Genomic DNA, 17,090 nt, shown 5'->3' with positions numbered 1-17,090 from the left:
CTCGCCGCATAGTAACGCACTTGCGCTAGTGTCTATGCACGAAAAATCGCTAACAGGTAACGCGAAAAATATTTGTATGGCGAAATGCATCTAACGAATTATTTCTCAAAATTGGAAAGTTTTTTCGAAAAAATATTTGGTACCGGTTGTACGTAGTGATAATGACTATCACGCCTACCAAATATTTTTTCGATTAATGCTTCCATTTACGAGTAATTTGAAATTAGATGCCTTTCCCCATACAAAATGAAATGAGAAAACTTCTGCTGATCAACTGTGAACAAGGGCAAAGCAGGTAATCCATTGAGAGCAAAATAATGGAATTTGTTTCGATTTACTCTAAAAACATCGTCAGTTTAGAAAATAAACCTGATTTTTCAATTATTCAATGCAACAGAGGATGCTAGCTCTGTTGCATTGAATGAATGAAGCGTGCAAAAAAACTACCAAATTTTAAGCCTTGATATTTCAATTTGTTCAGAAGATATACTTAGAAAAAATACTAGTAGCATTGGCTTTTGCTTCAGGGCAGTCTTAGTTGAGCTGTCACGTCATGTCCTAGGTTTTTTCCCTTTGCGCGCGAGTTTTGTTTGAACAAGGGCTTGCTCATAAGGACTGTTCATTTTATGAAGTGGACACTTTGTTTATGCTATATCTTTTTTATTTATTGATAAAATCGAAATCGGTTTTCTGTGCATCGTTAAACTATTATTCTACAATGCTGTAAAAATATAAGATTTTAGAAAATGCTTTTAGTTGATGAGCTAAATAGGTTTTCCAAAAACTCCTAAGAAAAGCTGTTTGTCAAAGTTTAACATTATTTTTCGCAAAACAAAAATCCTAATTTTTATGAACCTATTGTATGTTTGTATCCTTTACTATTCTACTAAAGGTATAGCTTTAAAAAAATCAATTATATTCCACCATTCTCTGACATTAGGTAACTTTAGTGATTAACCAATTTATGGCCAAATTTGCTAATACACCATCCTTTCACTCCCAGCAAAAGAGAAAAGTAAAAATAGTGTTCAAAACTAGGTTGGTTTACTAAAGAAACTATATTTATACAAACGAGAGCTAAATCGTGCGTTTAAATTATAGTCTTAAGCACACATTTTACTGTTTATGGTAGTTTTATTGAAAAGTCTCATACTTTTAAAATCGTGTACGCATATTTATCGATCTACAGCAAATTGTAAATGGTTTTCTCCAAATATTTCAATTGGTAATCTCAGAATAACATATTATGAAAATAATATGTGGAAAGTTAAATCGATTTTTTTACAGCAGTGTTGCCAATTTTGATGATTGTCAATGTACTTTGAAAGGTGTTTTAAGAATAAAGCAAATGTGTTTCTATTGTTCTTTAAATGTGACGTGGGGACTAGATAAGTAACTTTATGAAGGCGTAAGTTATTTTTCATATTAATACTATATTAGGACTTCCGTCAGGACAAACTTTTAACAAAAAAATTCTACTCATATCAGTTCCCTTCAAATTTTAAATAGTTTTCTCTTAAAAATATAAGGGAAAAATGATTTTATTATATCTGTAAAATTGTTGTTCCAAAAATAGCTTGATTTTTTCCATCAGGCTTCTGATTGATGATGCTTTTGAAGAACAAGCCTTTTTTGACAATAAAAAATATAAATTGTCGAATTTTCCAGCCAATATCTATCAATCATTGATTTTGATAACCTTTAAAAATCGACCGTTCTAATCGTTGTGCCATATTCGTGTGAAATTTAATTATTTTGGAGAATTTTTATTATCACAACATTGTTTAATACTAGTCGATTGATGTGCAGAAAACTGCCTGAAATTTAATTTATAAATCAAAAAGATACAGCATGCACAAGGTGTCCACTTTATAAAATAAACAATCCTTATATTTCATAACGCTTAAATTGGCCATTTTAGACACCCATCCACCCCCTCGTGACACTTTTTGTATTGATAGTCTATTATTTTTGTATGAACCGTAAAAACGTTAACCCACCCCCTAAAGCGTTATGAAAGTTGTGAATGGGCCCCAAGTGGGTTGTCATGTGTTCTGAAAAGCTTTAACTGCACACAAAGACGAAAGTCTCGTTTAGGCATGTTTGTTGAATAGGTATGTAAATAGTTTTTAAATACATAAGCAGTCAAATCATTACTAAAATACTGAAATATCATCTATTTCAGATTTCTCACAGATTCAGTGAAGGCCTCGTAATGGATGGTGCGGTTGACAGTTTTGAAGCGGTTTGAAGCTGAATAACGACACCTTGGAACCAGTTACTTTATAGTGTCGTGATTTGATCGCTTGCAAGAAAAATTTTTAAACAATCAACTAAATTATTAACTTGTAAGATAGATTCACCTAAGATTTTAGGGACAATTGGGATTTATGCCATCGAAAGACCGTTAAGAACTAGAGGATTTTTGTACCTTCCTTCTCGTCGTACACTTTACGGGCTTAATGAGCCTATACGATCCATGTGCAATGTGTTTAATTCAGTGTATTATTTGTTTGATTTTGACTCGTCTATAGATTTTTTTAAAAATCGACTCTGTAATGCTCGTTAATATTAGCTGTGTTAGAATAACTTAAGATTAAGTAGATCATGTAGACCATGTTGTTCGATGATTATTTCACAATAAATAAATAAATAAATAAATAAAAAAAAATCGTGAAAATGAAATATGTGATTTGTACATATTGTTTTCATCCTGGAGTATCGACCCAGATGGCAGTTAACTAATTAGATTATCTGAAACTCGACCTTGAAATGTGATGAAAGCTTGTGATTTATTAAAAAATGAATAAGAAAAGCATTCTCTCGCGGAAGAAGGAAATAAAGGTTGTTTTGAATGTTCCATACAATTCCACTTTTTCTTGAAGGGTGTAGGGGGGATGGGATAACAAGGAATAAAATTAGTATTTGTATTAGCCTCATTCCAGAGATTGAGCTAATTTTTTACGTTTACTACATTTTACAGCAATATACTGGGTGTCAATGGATTACCTGCTTTGCTTTTGTCCACAGTTGATCAGCAGAAGTTTTCTCGTTTAATTTTGTATGGGGAAATGCATCTAACTTCAAATTTCTCGTAAATGAAAGGATTAATCGAAAAAATATTTGGTAGGAGTGTAAGCCATTATCATCACGTACAACCGGTACCAATTAATTTTTCGAAAATAGTTCCCAATTTTGAGAAATAATTCGTTAGATGCTTTTCGTCATACAAATATTTTTCACGCTACCGCATTTTAGCGATTTTTCGTGCATAGACACTAGCGCATATGCGTTACTATGTGGCGAGTAGCGAATCAGGGCATGCATGTACCCATTGAAAATCTAAAATTTGGTGACCGTCACGAAATTATGTTAGATTTTAAACGCGTATAACTCAGCCATTTATCGATAGATTTTCAATATTTTTCCACCAACCGGTCGGAAATGTATACAACAATTTTCTCGAATGGAGAAAACTATTGATTTTTGACAATAAACTATTGAAAATTGGGAACATGTCGACCCCTTTCTTATGCAACCAATCATGTTCAAGCAGTTTTCCACACTTCTTTTGCGTTCCGCTTCGCACTATAAAAGGAGACCGATTCCTGCTTCTTCGTTCATTCTTCTTTGTGCCGTCAGACTGTGAACATGGTTGGCGAGCAAGTCTCGAGTGGCTTTCGCATTTAGGGTTGTCGCAAAATGTCAATTAATCGATTAGTTGGTAATCGATTACAGTCCAAGAATACCGATTAATCGACTAGTATTTTTCGATTAATCGAATTAATCGACATTTTTTCTGTAAATATGAGTTCTTACTGCTATAAGGTACACCGGAGTAGGCTAAAACGGGTGGGGCAAAATGATTTTTTTTTTTTTTTTTCTATCTTTATTAACGAGATTTTTAGCCCTGGGCTAGTTCATCTCGGGACCAACGGCTTTACTTCCCTTCCGAAGGAAGTCGTCACTGAAATTTCTAGTGACTATCTCGGGGATGGGATTCGATCCCAGGTCCTCGGCGTGAGAGGCGTGTATTCTAACCACTACACCAGGTCCGTCCCCTGGGGCAAAATGAAATACTCGTTCCTTTAAGTAGGTTTCATTTGTTAGCACAATGTTTCTGTAGTAAAATTTGAAATTATTACGAAATTTTACAGCCGTTTCAACTTGCCCGAAATTTAATTGAAAAACAGTTTTAAAAATAGCTCCTAATAGATAAATTCATGTGAATTCAGATGGACATGCACGATAAAATTCTTTTAAAATTTAATAGAACTTATCCAATTTTCGAAGCATGAAGCTGAGGTTCATGGCTTAGTAAATTGTTTCTTCAAGTTATTTTTTTAAATCAAGATGAATTTAAGTATGTTATTAGTATACAATTTCGTTGAAGCAATGGCCTACACTTATAACTCTGAAGCTTATCCTTTCCTTTCCCATTTTCCATGATTTCCATTATGGAAATGAAAAAAAACATATAACTGACCCATTTATGCAGAACATACATGAACGAGCTTTGTAGAAAATTTCTGTTTTGCTTCCCTTACTCCTGGAGAATAATTAGATCGAACTTCCATTGAAATTTGTGATATTTTTATTCATGGTAAATTGTAGGGAATAACTTAAAGAATTTGTAAAACAATTCGTATTTATCAGAACCACTAAATATGTTTACGGAATTGTTACAAAATTCTAAGGATTTTTTGAAATGAGTTTCTGCACGACTTTCGAATGAACTTTCAATTCATTTTTCATGAAATTTTAATATCTAATACCCTAATACCGATACATAGTTTTCTCAGGTAAGCTCTGTTTAGGTTACTTCAGAGTTTTCTACCTTCTGAACAGTGCTGGGAATGGTAATAGTAGTAGGCTTGAATTTCGCGAAAATCACGTGGCTCTCTCACTACAGTAGTTTAAAATCGTGAATCTCATCAAGTAGCCTATATTGGGTACATGAATTTCTCTAAATCGGTAGTGTCATTGAAGGCTCTAAATGCGGGAAATGCAACGGGAAATAGAACATTTTTCTACAGTAATTTTGGGTTGCCCTTAGCAACGGGTGTTTTGCAATTTTCAAGGCGTTTTGCCTACAGCAGCGATGGGCGTGAGTTTCACTGGCTTCGCTGACTGTGATTGGCTTTGTTTGACTACTGTAGAGTGAATTTCAGATTTTTTCCCAACCCTGCTTCTGAATATTTTTTCACAATTCTGCAAGGAGAAGAACGGTAAAGATATATATAATTTTTACTATTAATCTATGTGTTTGCTTTTTTACATTATAACCTAGCTATCCCGGCATACTGCATGTTTATGGGCGTCTATTCTACAAATTATTACACACAATTTCCTAACGTTATCTATAAAGTTTATGAAATTTCCCCTCGCATGCGTCTGAGTTCTGGACAAATGCATCAGTGAAAAAGAAAATACAAATCCGTTGACCCGCTTCCATGTCAACTCTTGACTAGGACTGGTATACTGCCCATAACTGCATATTTGTCACTTTCGACATTTTTGACAATTTCGAGTTAATACCGTGGAGAGTCATCAAACGATAAACACTTACGATCAACTTCCTGAAATCTGTGAGATTGTTCTAGAAAATTCGAAAAAAAAATACCAATTTGTTTACCAGTTGTAACAGTCACATTGAGATTATACATGAGCCCCGTAATGTTGTAGCAATGAAATTTCTATCAGAATTATTTTCTGACTATTCTCCCTACATGCAATATTGTCTATACAAAATGTCAATCTCAAGTAAGCACTTTTGAGTTCATGGTAACTTTTAAAAATTTTACTTTCTTCCCATACTACCATAAAATCCACACTTCCATTTCCATATATTTAATGCCGACTTTTGTCGAATGTTACAAATTTGCAGTTATGGACAGTTAGGACTGGAACTTGTAAGTTCTTTCCTGAAAAAAAGACACCAAACTGGAACCAGAAAAAAAAACAATAAGAAACCAAACAAAAGTTAAGAAAACAAAGAGAAACTTAGCAGGAAATAGGGGATTATGATCGATATAAGAAGAAGAAGAAAAAGAGATCGATTAATCATGAAATCTGACCAGAAATTTCTATAAAGTATTTTGTTTAGATTATTTTTTTTATTATTTTCTCGCTACATTATCATAAGTGTTACTTTTCGTATTACTGTATGCATTATGTCATGATTTTCACAAGGAATTTCATCTGAATATAAATAAAATTTCCCAGTCTTTTTTCTAAGTATGTCACCAGAGAAACGTCAAGGATGTTATTCAGGAATTATAAGTATATGAAAAACTGAATTTCGTACTATACCATTTAATTTCACTAGCGTTTGTACCCTTTGACAGATACGCGTATTTCGACCACAACTGTAAGCCGTCTTCAGTGTCATGTACTAGACTCGACTTGGATTATTTTTCGAAATAAATCTGGGGGTAAATTCTAAAGAGAATTTTAATGACGAAAGCTAGACGCACGGAAAATAGTCACATTGAATGGTACGAGGCGACCTTAACATGACATATGTAAAGACAGTTTTTGAGATTTTTTTGTTATGCTTAACAAATTTTAATTGTTTCCCTGTATGCGACGTTTCGTATTGGTATACTAGTTCGCTTCAAATTATTTGGAAAAAATATACAATTTTTTGATGTGCAGATTTTTTTTTAATTAACGTTCAACGCTCCGTCATCGTAATCATCTCTATCATCGATACTTCAAAAGCAGTTTTTATGTTCAAAACTAAAAATTATTCAATGAAAATGTGTTTACTGTATTCTATTCTCCAATCGAAACACGGTGAACACATTTTCATCGAATAATTCTTAGTTTTGAGCAGTAAAACTGCTTTTGAAGTTTCGATGATCACGATGATTGCGATGACGGAGCGTTGAACGTTAATAGGAAGTCGTAGCTAGACGGTAGTTTAAAAATAAATTTGTTGATACTTTTGACCCGTGAAAATGTTCAGGCCAAACTGCTGGAGCAATCTTCAAGGAAAATCCCTGAGGAAATGTTGGATAAATTTGTAGAATTTAATCCTTTAAGAATTCATTTAAAAATTTTAATAAAAAAATTGGCAGAATTCTTGGAGTAAGACCTGGATATTTTCCCTTTTCCTCAGGAAAACTGGATATTTGTTTTGTTGGTCCTTTGTTAAAGTTATGTATTAAACAAAAATTTCACATCATGCATTGAGGGCGAAAATGGCCATTGGCTTAGAAACAATTGCAGCAGGAATTCTACCAGAGACTCTTTTAGGAATTCCACCAGACAGGATTTTTTTTTAGGAATTTCTCCCGTAATTTCACCATCATTCATGCTTCCAAAGATTCCTCCATGCATTTGTCCCAGATATTTCACGGAATTCCCTTGAAAAAATTCTCACAAGGATTCTTTCAGGGAGTTCTCTAGAAAATTTCATGAGATTCCTCCAGCAAAACTACCAAGGAGTCCACATGAAACCCCTCCAGAGATGCCTTCAAGAAATTTTGCTTCAGAAATTCTCAGTAGATTTTTTTAGTTATTTCCTTCGAGATTTTTTTTTCAAAAAGTCTGCCAAAGATTCCCCTAGGCATTTTGTGTCGGAGGTTTCTTAACCCCTATACGAGCAGCTTCAATATTTTGCCATGAAGAAATATTGAAATCGCTATAACTGTTTTGTTTCTCAATATATTTGCACCACCACAAGTTCTCAAAAATCTCTTCTATTTTAATAATCTGTATTTGTTTTGATTATTGGTCATCTGGATCCGGAGATATTCCAAAATTCTTTGGGGGACCGACGCGTAGCCAATGACCCGTTAATATCTCAAGTTACAGATTTTTCTCATGTTCGGTTATTGGCTTTTCAAAACTATACTTTGATGAGAGTCTGTTGTGAAAAAATGAAACAAAACGGTGCAACCGTTTTTTGAGTAATAAGCTTTTATGCTTTTGGTACAACTGCGGCCGTAACAAGATCTTGAAAACTTAAAAAAACATCATATTGTAGTTTTGGACTTCTAGAAGGGAACTCAACCGATTTGAATGATTTTTTCAGAGAAGCTCTTTATTACCTGACAGTGTATAGCCCGCATTTTTTTTTTTTTTTTGTTATAAATCGACTAAAAACAAAATAGCGGCCTAAGAAATTTTATATGAGAAGTGTCGGGCCCCCAAGGAATACCGGATTATATTCAAAACTAGATGACCATTGGTCAATACCGACACAAAATCCAAAAATAGAAAAGTTTGTTGAGAATATGTGAAAAAAAGGTGCAAAAATATCTAGAACCAAAAAAGTTATAGCAATTTAAATATTGTTTTTTGGTGATAAGATGAAGCTGCCGGTAGAGGAATTAAGAATTATACTTGGAATTATTCGAGTCGCGTCTGTTTTGCTGCTACAGTTTTTCTTCTTCGGATTTGACTATGAATTTCATTTGGGGTTCCTCTAAAAATTCCTGCAAGTATTTAAATAATTCATCCAAGGATTCCTTTATAAATGGCTCTAGTACAACTTTTAGGGATTGCTTATGGGTCTCCTTCTGAATTTTTTTAAAAGATGGCTGCAAGTATTTTGTTTGAAATTCCTCTAGGGATTCCTTCAAGATTTTTTTTAGAAATTTGTTTAGGGATTTCTCCAACCATTGCTTCATAAACATCACTTGGCTCCTTCGAAACATTTTCCAGTGGTTCTATCACGAGTTACTCCAGGAATTTCTTCAGAGTTTCGAAATAAATCTTTTTGAGGTTCTTGAAGAATTCCTCCAAAAAAATCCTAAGATTATCCTTTATAAATTTATCCAGTGATTCCTCTACGACTTATTCTAGGAATTGTTCAAGATTTTTTGCAAGAGATTCTACCTGTTTTTTACAGTCAATTCTCCTAAAATCGGTCAGAATTTCCTCATGTTTTGTATTTCAGGAATCCCTTATTTGTTCTTACAAGATTTCCATGAAGCCTACAGATAATTTCTCAACAAATTCATCCTGAAATTCCTTCCGGGGTTTCTTTAGTAAAAAACATCAAGTATTATTTCTGAAATTCTTTGAAGAATACCTGTAAAAACTCATCCATTATATTCATACATCTGAAAACTCCTCCTGGAATTGACTATTTTTTTTTCTTTCGGAATTTTTCCAATTATTTCTCCTGGGTTTTCTTCAAAAATTTCCTCCAGATTGTTTCCTGGAATTCTTTCAGGAAATACTCCAAGAGTTTCTCCAAAAAATCCGAGGAAGGTTTTCATTAAGAGCCCTGGTTGAAATCGCTGAAGAAATCTCTTAGTAACGTCTGGAGGAATTTCTGAAGGAATTAGGGCAAATACTGCAGGTACACGTAGAGGACGTTGTGTACGGTTTCATGAGAGTTTTCTTGTAGTGTCTTGCATAGGAATCCTAGATGGAAGTGATAGAGAAATATTTTGGAATGTTTTTGGGAAACGCTAAAGATTATTTCGACAGTTTTTTTTTTATTTTTATTTTTTTTTAAATGCCTGGAGGTATAGCCTTGAAAATAATGCCTGCAGGAGTCTTGAAATGAATTTCGAGACAATCTCTACCAACTTCCTGAATAAATTCCAAGAATCCTTTGAAGAAATGCCTGGACGAATCACGAAATTTCTGAAGCAATTCCTGAGAAAAAAAATAAAGGAATCTCATATTTGAGCTTCATGTTGAATTCCTAGAGACATCTACATGGATTACACAGCTATAAATATTCCTAGAGATCTCTTTGGAAAAATCTTCGCAATGTGATTCCTGGAGCAATTTTTTGATATATCTGTGGAAAAATCTGTACAAGTTTATTAATCTATGAATTCCTGGATAAATTAACGGGAGAATCACTCTGGAAATTTGTCATACGATATTTCTGGAGCAATTTCTGTAGCCCTATCTGTACCGATTCTATGATTCTAGTTATTGATCGCAGGTTTTACGTTTTTTTACTCTTGTATAAAAATAATATAAATTTCGTTCTATCTTCGTGTTTTGTCATAAAATGAAGAATTCGGATATAACCTATTTAATATTTGCTATGGTATGACGTCTTTCTGAGTGTGGATAAAAATCATAGATTTTGAGCTGACGAATGATGGTACAACATGATGTTCAGAAAATTTTCACACAAAGATCTACCAGAACCGATATCACATGGCCAAAATCAATCGTCCGTGACTTGATGCTCTGGTGAATCAGAATAAAAAAGTGAGCCATACACGCTTATGAAATTCTGACCATACCACTTCCTTGTGTACAGCATGATCAAATTTACAAAAACTGTTCAGAACTCTATTCTAGGGTCTCATACCTTTTCATTAGAGTGTAAAAGAAAATTAAATTTGATCAAAAGTTAATTTTTGAGGGTATTTAAAAGCACTGTAGCGCCGCTCGCCGAGGTCACTGAAAGATTTATGTAGCATGGATATGATCGCTTTCCAAAGTAAGTTTTTTTAAGTAAGGAAATATCAGAACTATCTCTTTTTTTAGTGACAATGTCTAAAAATTACCCCGATGTACAATGAAAGCAAAAAAATTAGATTTTTTGATAAATTCATTGTAATCATTCGTTTAAAAATGTGGGAAAATCTCAAGAGATACTTTAGGAAGATCAAGGAAACGCTGAATGTGGAGGTAGGAATCTTTCCAAAAGTGAATAAAGGAAATTGAGCAGAATATTTTACTCTTCTCCCTGTAAAGTGTAAAACATTGAAACGGTAGTAAAAATTTGTGCCGTGTGCAATGACATAATGACCCATGGCCATTTAATTGATAGACAATATACTGCTGTGAATCGCAAGTGAGTCCCCTTCAAACGAATACTATAAAAAGTTCAGGAGATTGACACATGTTTGGATATCAATGAAACTTTCACATTTTGCTTATCATTCTGATAGCTTTTGAGAGAAATATTAGGATGATCAAAACACCGTTAATTTTTGTATAACACGTTACAAAACTATGCAGTGGGACTGTAATGAGGTCACATTTCATTATAGGACAATTTGATTTGGTATTTTTTTTTACAAATTTTTCCGAACAAATTATACAGTCTCGTTAGTGTAGCTGAAAGGCCATAGGAATGTATGTTCAAAACTTGTATAAACAAAAATTGGACAAAAAAGCAGATGAGACTGCCTTGCGATTCACGGCAGTATAGGACTATAGGATTGTATTTATCGAAAACAATTCTCGCACCGATGATCTTGGAAAACTGGTTTGCTACTGACAAGAAAACGAATCGCCTATCTCGATGCCAGGAGAATTTCTTCCCGGAAATGACCAGGAAATTACATTTCTCTGATCGCAGTACGCAGTTGAGAAGAAATGTCATTTCAAATAGGACTCTCTGTAGGAAATTTCTTGACCCATTCAGTAAAGAAATTTCTTTACTTTTCTTTAGTGAAACAGCATACTTAGCTTTACACAACACATTGTTTTACAGGAAAACACCACCGTAGTTTGAATTGGACATTTTATTTAGGAAAAATCGTCAAATAATCGAAGTCAATTAATCGATTATCTCGATTATTAAGTGAGCCAGTTATCAATGAAAAATTAATCGATTAGTAAGTCGAATAATCGATTAATCGAAATAATCGATTAATTTGCGACAACCCTATTCGCATTCTCAGCTCATTTTTCAATGGGACGCGAATGGAACAACACGCATATCGGAGCCGTCACGACTAAATTCGTTTGTTGAAGCGTCCATCGTCATCGCCATCGCAAATCCCATCGGGTAAGGAGTATTTCAACCTGTGCGCCGTCAAAATGTGACCGAACCTGCTCAGCTCCTCGCTACCTATGCCACGGTGCTCCAATTACCGTTATTATCAAATAAAATATACCATCCAAACGGCAAACGGCAGTTGATTTCTGACGTTGTTCTGCACCTCTGGGCCGAATTTGAAAAAAATCCTTAGTCAGAATTTTGAGTTACTCCCTTTTGAAGTTTTTATGATAGAAATCACATGATGTATGCCACTTTAACTTGTTTAAACAATCAGATTATAATAAAATTTTGTAGTTTAATTTATTTTCCATATCATCACGATAAAAATATGAAAAAATACTAAGATTTATCTAGACCGGCATTTGAAAAGGGCCAATGCTATGTGTAGTTATTACTAATCAGCCAATACACGAAAAATGATATCTACCAATCAACGCTTGATAGTGAGTTTAGGAAACTGTCCGAAGCATTCAAATATGTATGAATAATTCTTGGACAGGATATTTAGATACGCCCTTTTGAAGTGTATGGAAAGAATATTGCATGGTGAATTTCGTTTCATCTATAATAAACGGTTGGGTACATAGGGTTTCAGTGCTAGTAATGGACCCCTTAGTAGCTGAGATTCATTCTAGACGCTTTTTTGCAATGATATCTTAGATGAATATACGTTTTGTGCAACCCTTCAACAAGTTCCATGTCTTTACATCATAGTGCGCTTTTGAAACACACAAAAACATTCAATTTAGCCAATGAAATACTCATTTGGAAAACTGTTGTCCTTATGCCTATTATGGACCCTCTCGGGGTCCATAATAGGATTGTTTACAAATATGACGTTTCCTATTATGGACCCTCCATTTGATTCCAATGTATTCCGGTTCGCTGCCGACATGCCTATTATGGACACACCTGGAAATGCCTATTATGGACCCTCTTGCGTGGTTTCATTTACAAAACTGTTCAAATTTCTGTATTTATGCACCTTAAACCAAACATTTTGACTGAAACTGCTGACTAACAATGCAATCGAAGTTCCCCCGGTGGATTTTCAAAGGAATAAGGTTGTTTAGAGTGTTAAGTTTATGTTTTTCTTTAGGGGGTCCATAATACGCACCGGCATCGACTCCCTACATAATCATTACAACTTTGCGGTTATTCTTATTTCATTCAATTTAGCAAGTTGCACGCGTACACATATTGTCTAGATTGGCATTACAAAAGAGCTAAAGTTTAATTGAAATATATACAAATCAATATAGCTGAACGATGACTGTATCAAAGTTGATCGAAACTGTCGAACATCAAATATCTGTATCTATATCATATATCTGTATTCTATTCTAATCTATTTAATTATTTTCTAATCTAGTCTGATCTGTCCCATTCAATTCTACTCTACTTAAATTTATTCTATTCTGATAAACCTTACTTGTTCTTATTCATATTTTTACAAATGGCCACTGTTGTAATCAACAACTGCGCGCAAATCATTTGAACGGTACACTTTCGTTGTTTATACGACTTTATAGCGCTGATAGGTCTGTAAAACAGCGCTATACACAGACTCCGACGCCTGCTCATTGTGCCAGCCTAGCACTCGATCAGTCGCATTGCAGAAGTCTTTTACATGAAACTTTGTGATATGATATTTCGAAGATTTCGACAGACTCAGCTCACGACAAACTTGTTCTAATTACCTTCAAAACTGGGATCCAGGTCGAATGACAAGCATTTAATACAAAATGCTTCAATTCCTTAAAATACATACAAAATAAACATTTATAAATTGAAACCCTTATTTAAACTTACAGTGAAATAACCATTCCAATCTTCATTTTCTTTGAGCATATGAGAAGCACGGATTAGGAGTCAGAGTCTGTGCATAGTAATTTTTCACAGACCTGGGAGCGCTATAAAGCCGTACAAACATGGAAAGTATACATCTTTTGCGCGCAGTTGTTAATTAATACAGTGTTTATTTGTAAAAATATGTATAAGAACAAGTAGGGTGCCAGAATAGAATAAATTTAAGTAGAGTAGAATAGAATAGAATCGAACAAACTAGACTAGAAAAAAATTAAATAGAATTGAATAGAATACATATATTATATAATGTAGATAGATGTGATGTTCGAGTGTTTCGATCAACTTTGATGCAGTCATTGTTCAGCTATATTGATTTGTATATATTTCAATTATACTTTGGCCCTTTTCTTATGTCAGTCTCTAGACAATATTACGTGAAAATATGGGATCATTCAAGTGTTACGTAACCCAATAGGGAGAGGGAGGGGTCTTCGATAGTGTTACGGTTCATACAAAATTTTTAAATTTTCCTTACAAAAGCTGTTACGTGTGGCAGGGAAGGGGTCGCAAATTGGAAAATTCTGCGTTACGTAATATTTGAATCAACAAGGGATGCAACTTGCAAAATTGAATGAAATAAGAAGAACCGCAAAGGTGCAATGATTATGTATGCACCTAACCGTTGATTGTAGATGGAACGGAATTTACCGTAAAATATTCTTCCCATACACTTCAAAAGGGCGTATCTGCATATCATGTCAATGAATTTATTCATACATATGTGAATGCTTTGGACAATTTCCTAAAATCACTATCAGGCGTTAGATTGGTAGATATCATTTTTCGTGTATTGGCTGATTAGTAATAGCTAAACAAAGCATTGGCCCTTTTCAAATGTCGGTCTAGAAAAAGTTTTGAAAAATGAATTTTTCAATATCTAAAACCAGATAATAAAATAAAACTACAAAATTTAAATGTAATCTGATTGTTTTAACAAGTTAAAGTCACATACTTCATGTGATTTCTATCATAAAAACTTCAAAAGGGCGTAACTCAAAATTCTGACTAAGGATTTTTTTCAAATTCGGCCCAGAGGTGCAAAACAATGTCAGAAATCAACTGCCTACTGCCGTTTGGATGGTATATTTTATTTGATAATAACGGTAATTCGAGCACCGTGTATGCCACAGAGCTCTTGATCATCCAGCGACCGGATTGTGAAATCGCTCAAGATTCCTAAATTGACTCGTGTTTCCAGAATAGGCCCTGCAGGAATCGGTACGCAAAGGCAAGATTTGTACTAGATGGCTGAAGAAAATCGACCAAAGCCGCTTATTGAAGCGCCCATCGTCATCTCCACCGCAAACCTCATCGGGCGCTGCACCAACAAAATGTGCCCGTGTTACTCGAATTCAACAATTCAATCGGCCCTTTTCAGGGCCAACAAATGTGTTCTTAAGAGTTATTTGTATAATATTTCCTAATGTGTTTACCATCTAATATTTCTATTGGTGGTGCTAAATTAATATGGCATGCAGAAATTTACTAGGGGAAAAGCATCAATTTCCGACCCACATGAAATCTGTACCAATTTTCAGATTTTCTTACAAAGCAGGCTTGAAACGTGTGAATGAATCAAAAATTGATGCTTTCCCCTACTAGCTGTTACGCTCTGCAACAGGATTACTACAGGAGTCGTCGGAAGACTTCTGGAATGTCTGCTTTGTTTAATAGATAGTGATACAGACGAGTCATAATGGGTTTCAACAATTTAAGGTGAAGATGTATCGAAGCCAAACCTCAAATTTTTTTTGTTCACCTTCATCTTAGTAACGTAAGTAAGGATACAAGTTGGGCATTTTGCCTGCAATCTTGAATTCCAGAATATTTCACTTTAATTCAGTTTTGAGGAAGGTCTTCTATGTTTTCTCCCGGGAAAAGACTCTCCGATTAACATTTCGCAGATCTAAATTCTCCAGTCCTACTGGTCAAGCAACCGAACGTGCTTGTTTAAGTGAGCACTTCTGAAGCAAGGAACTCGTACGCACCTCAGAACGTTGCTGTCCGATCGACGACTCCCATTCTTTCCTTGAAATTTTGAGTTTTCAAGTAACCTTTCCTTTCCAGCTGTAGATTATCAAGCTGTGAATGACTAGAAGGTTTTGCTCTCGTGTAGATACTGCAGACTCGAGCAAAGTATGACATAAAAAAGCAAATCGAAAACATGTCTTGTTTTCAGCATCAAGTTAATTTCATAATTTGATTTAATTATCTAACTTATAAATAAAAATTGAATGGTATTTGTATGTCACGAAATGGGTTTAGAACGGGCTAAAGGATTTTGAAAATGCTTCCATAGTTATGTTCCTGAAGTGTTCTGACACGTTATATAATAATATCTTAGATTGTCCTACCCATGTATTCCTGTTCTTATAGCATGACTCAATCCTACCCACATCTCGCGCCACACACATACCTTAAATTGGTGGTATAGCTTTCGATCGCCAATAACGTCAATGCTGCAATCCCAGCCAACATGAGTCCTTGTGCAGAACCCGCTGTCCAAACAACCTGGAGATCATGATACAGGAACGCAAAAGTTATGGTCAAACTTATTGCAAACCCAAAGCACAGTGCTGCAAACATATGAAATTTAAGTTACAAAGTTGTTGATCTTAAAAGTGTTTAAGCACTTACTTGCTGTTCTACTTCGACCAAATCGATGGCATCCTTCTCCTACTAGTATCATAAAAACCATGCCAGGCAACAGTGCTCCGAAGTGAGATTTCCACAACGCGTCCAAATAGATGTTGTACTCAAAATCTCGATCACATGTTGAATATAACCGTAACGTAGTTATGTTGTTCATCACACAATCAACGAAATGGCGCTCTGTTAGATCCGTGTCGATAAGCCTGTTTTGGAAAATGTTGGAATAACGTCACATTATTTTCATAACTCGAATGAAGAATTTTCAAGAAAGTACCCAACGTTTTCCAAAGTGCTAAATTTGAACTGCGTGCGACTTGTTTTCACGTTGGTAAATTCGGTGTCTAAGAAGGTACAATTGTTAAAAGTCACGTGGCTGATAAACATTCTTCTGAAAGTGCAGTTCACAAAGCGGCAATTTGTGTAAATTATGTTTTCGATTGATTTGTTAAAATCTGCATTCTCAAACGACATGTTATCTTTGTTGATCTAGAGAGAAAAGCCAAATATTAAATTATGAACACATGGAATTGAAGGATAGTTTACCGTATTGCGATAATAGTTTTCCGATTCCGTGCTTTTCGAATATTCTGCTATATAAATGGTCAAGCCGTGATATATGAAGATGGTTGCCGTCCAAGCAGCAAATAGTAGCAGTGTCCTTTTCAAATTGACTACATTGAATAGCTGAAAGAAGCTTCCAAAGAATAGAGTAATACTTGTCGCCATTTCCTGCAATACTGATGTGGGTAGATTGCGATGTGTTCTAGTGCCAGGTAGTTCCAGTTCAGTTAGGGAATAACCTCCACGGGTTCGATTGTTTTGATATATTTTCTGTAATATAAATCGGTTA

General features: G+C 34.6%; 1 protein-coding gene across 1 annotated transcript in view; it reads right to left on the bottom strand.

The window, feature by feature from the left end:
• Nucleotides 1–17,090, bottom strand: part of LOC5569113 (synaptic vesicle glycoprotein 2B) — a 35,012-nt gene that overhangs the window by 3,264 nt on the left and 14,658 nt on the right. Inside the window, exons 3-6 of the mRNA XM_021844471.1 lie at nt 16,784–17,071; nt 16,515–16,726; nt 16,226–16,443; nt 16,005–16,164 (exon numbers count right to left, since the gene is read on the bottom strand). Of these exons, the coding sequence (XP_021700163.1) occupies nt 16,005–16,164; nt 16,226–16,443; nt 16,515–16,726; nt 16,784–17,071 (878 nt within the window). The remainder of the gene's footprint in view (nt 1–16,004; nt 16,165–16,225; nt 16,444–16,514; nt 16,727–16,783; nt 17,072–17,090) is intronic.

This window comes from Aedes aegypti, chromosome 2, assembly GCF_002204515.2.
Source record: "Aedes aegypti strain LVP_AGWG chromosome 2, AaegL5.0 Primary Assembly, whole genome shotgun sequence".
Lineage (NCBI taxonomy): Eukaryota > Metazoa > Arthropoda > Insecta > Diptera > Culicidae > Aedes > Aedes aegypti.
Note: the sequence above shows the minus strand (reverse complement) of the source record. Positions and strands in the feature narration are given on the sequence as shown.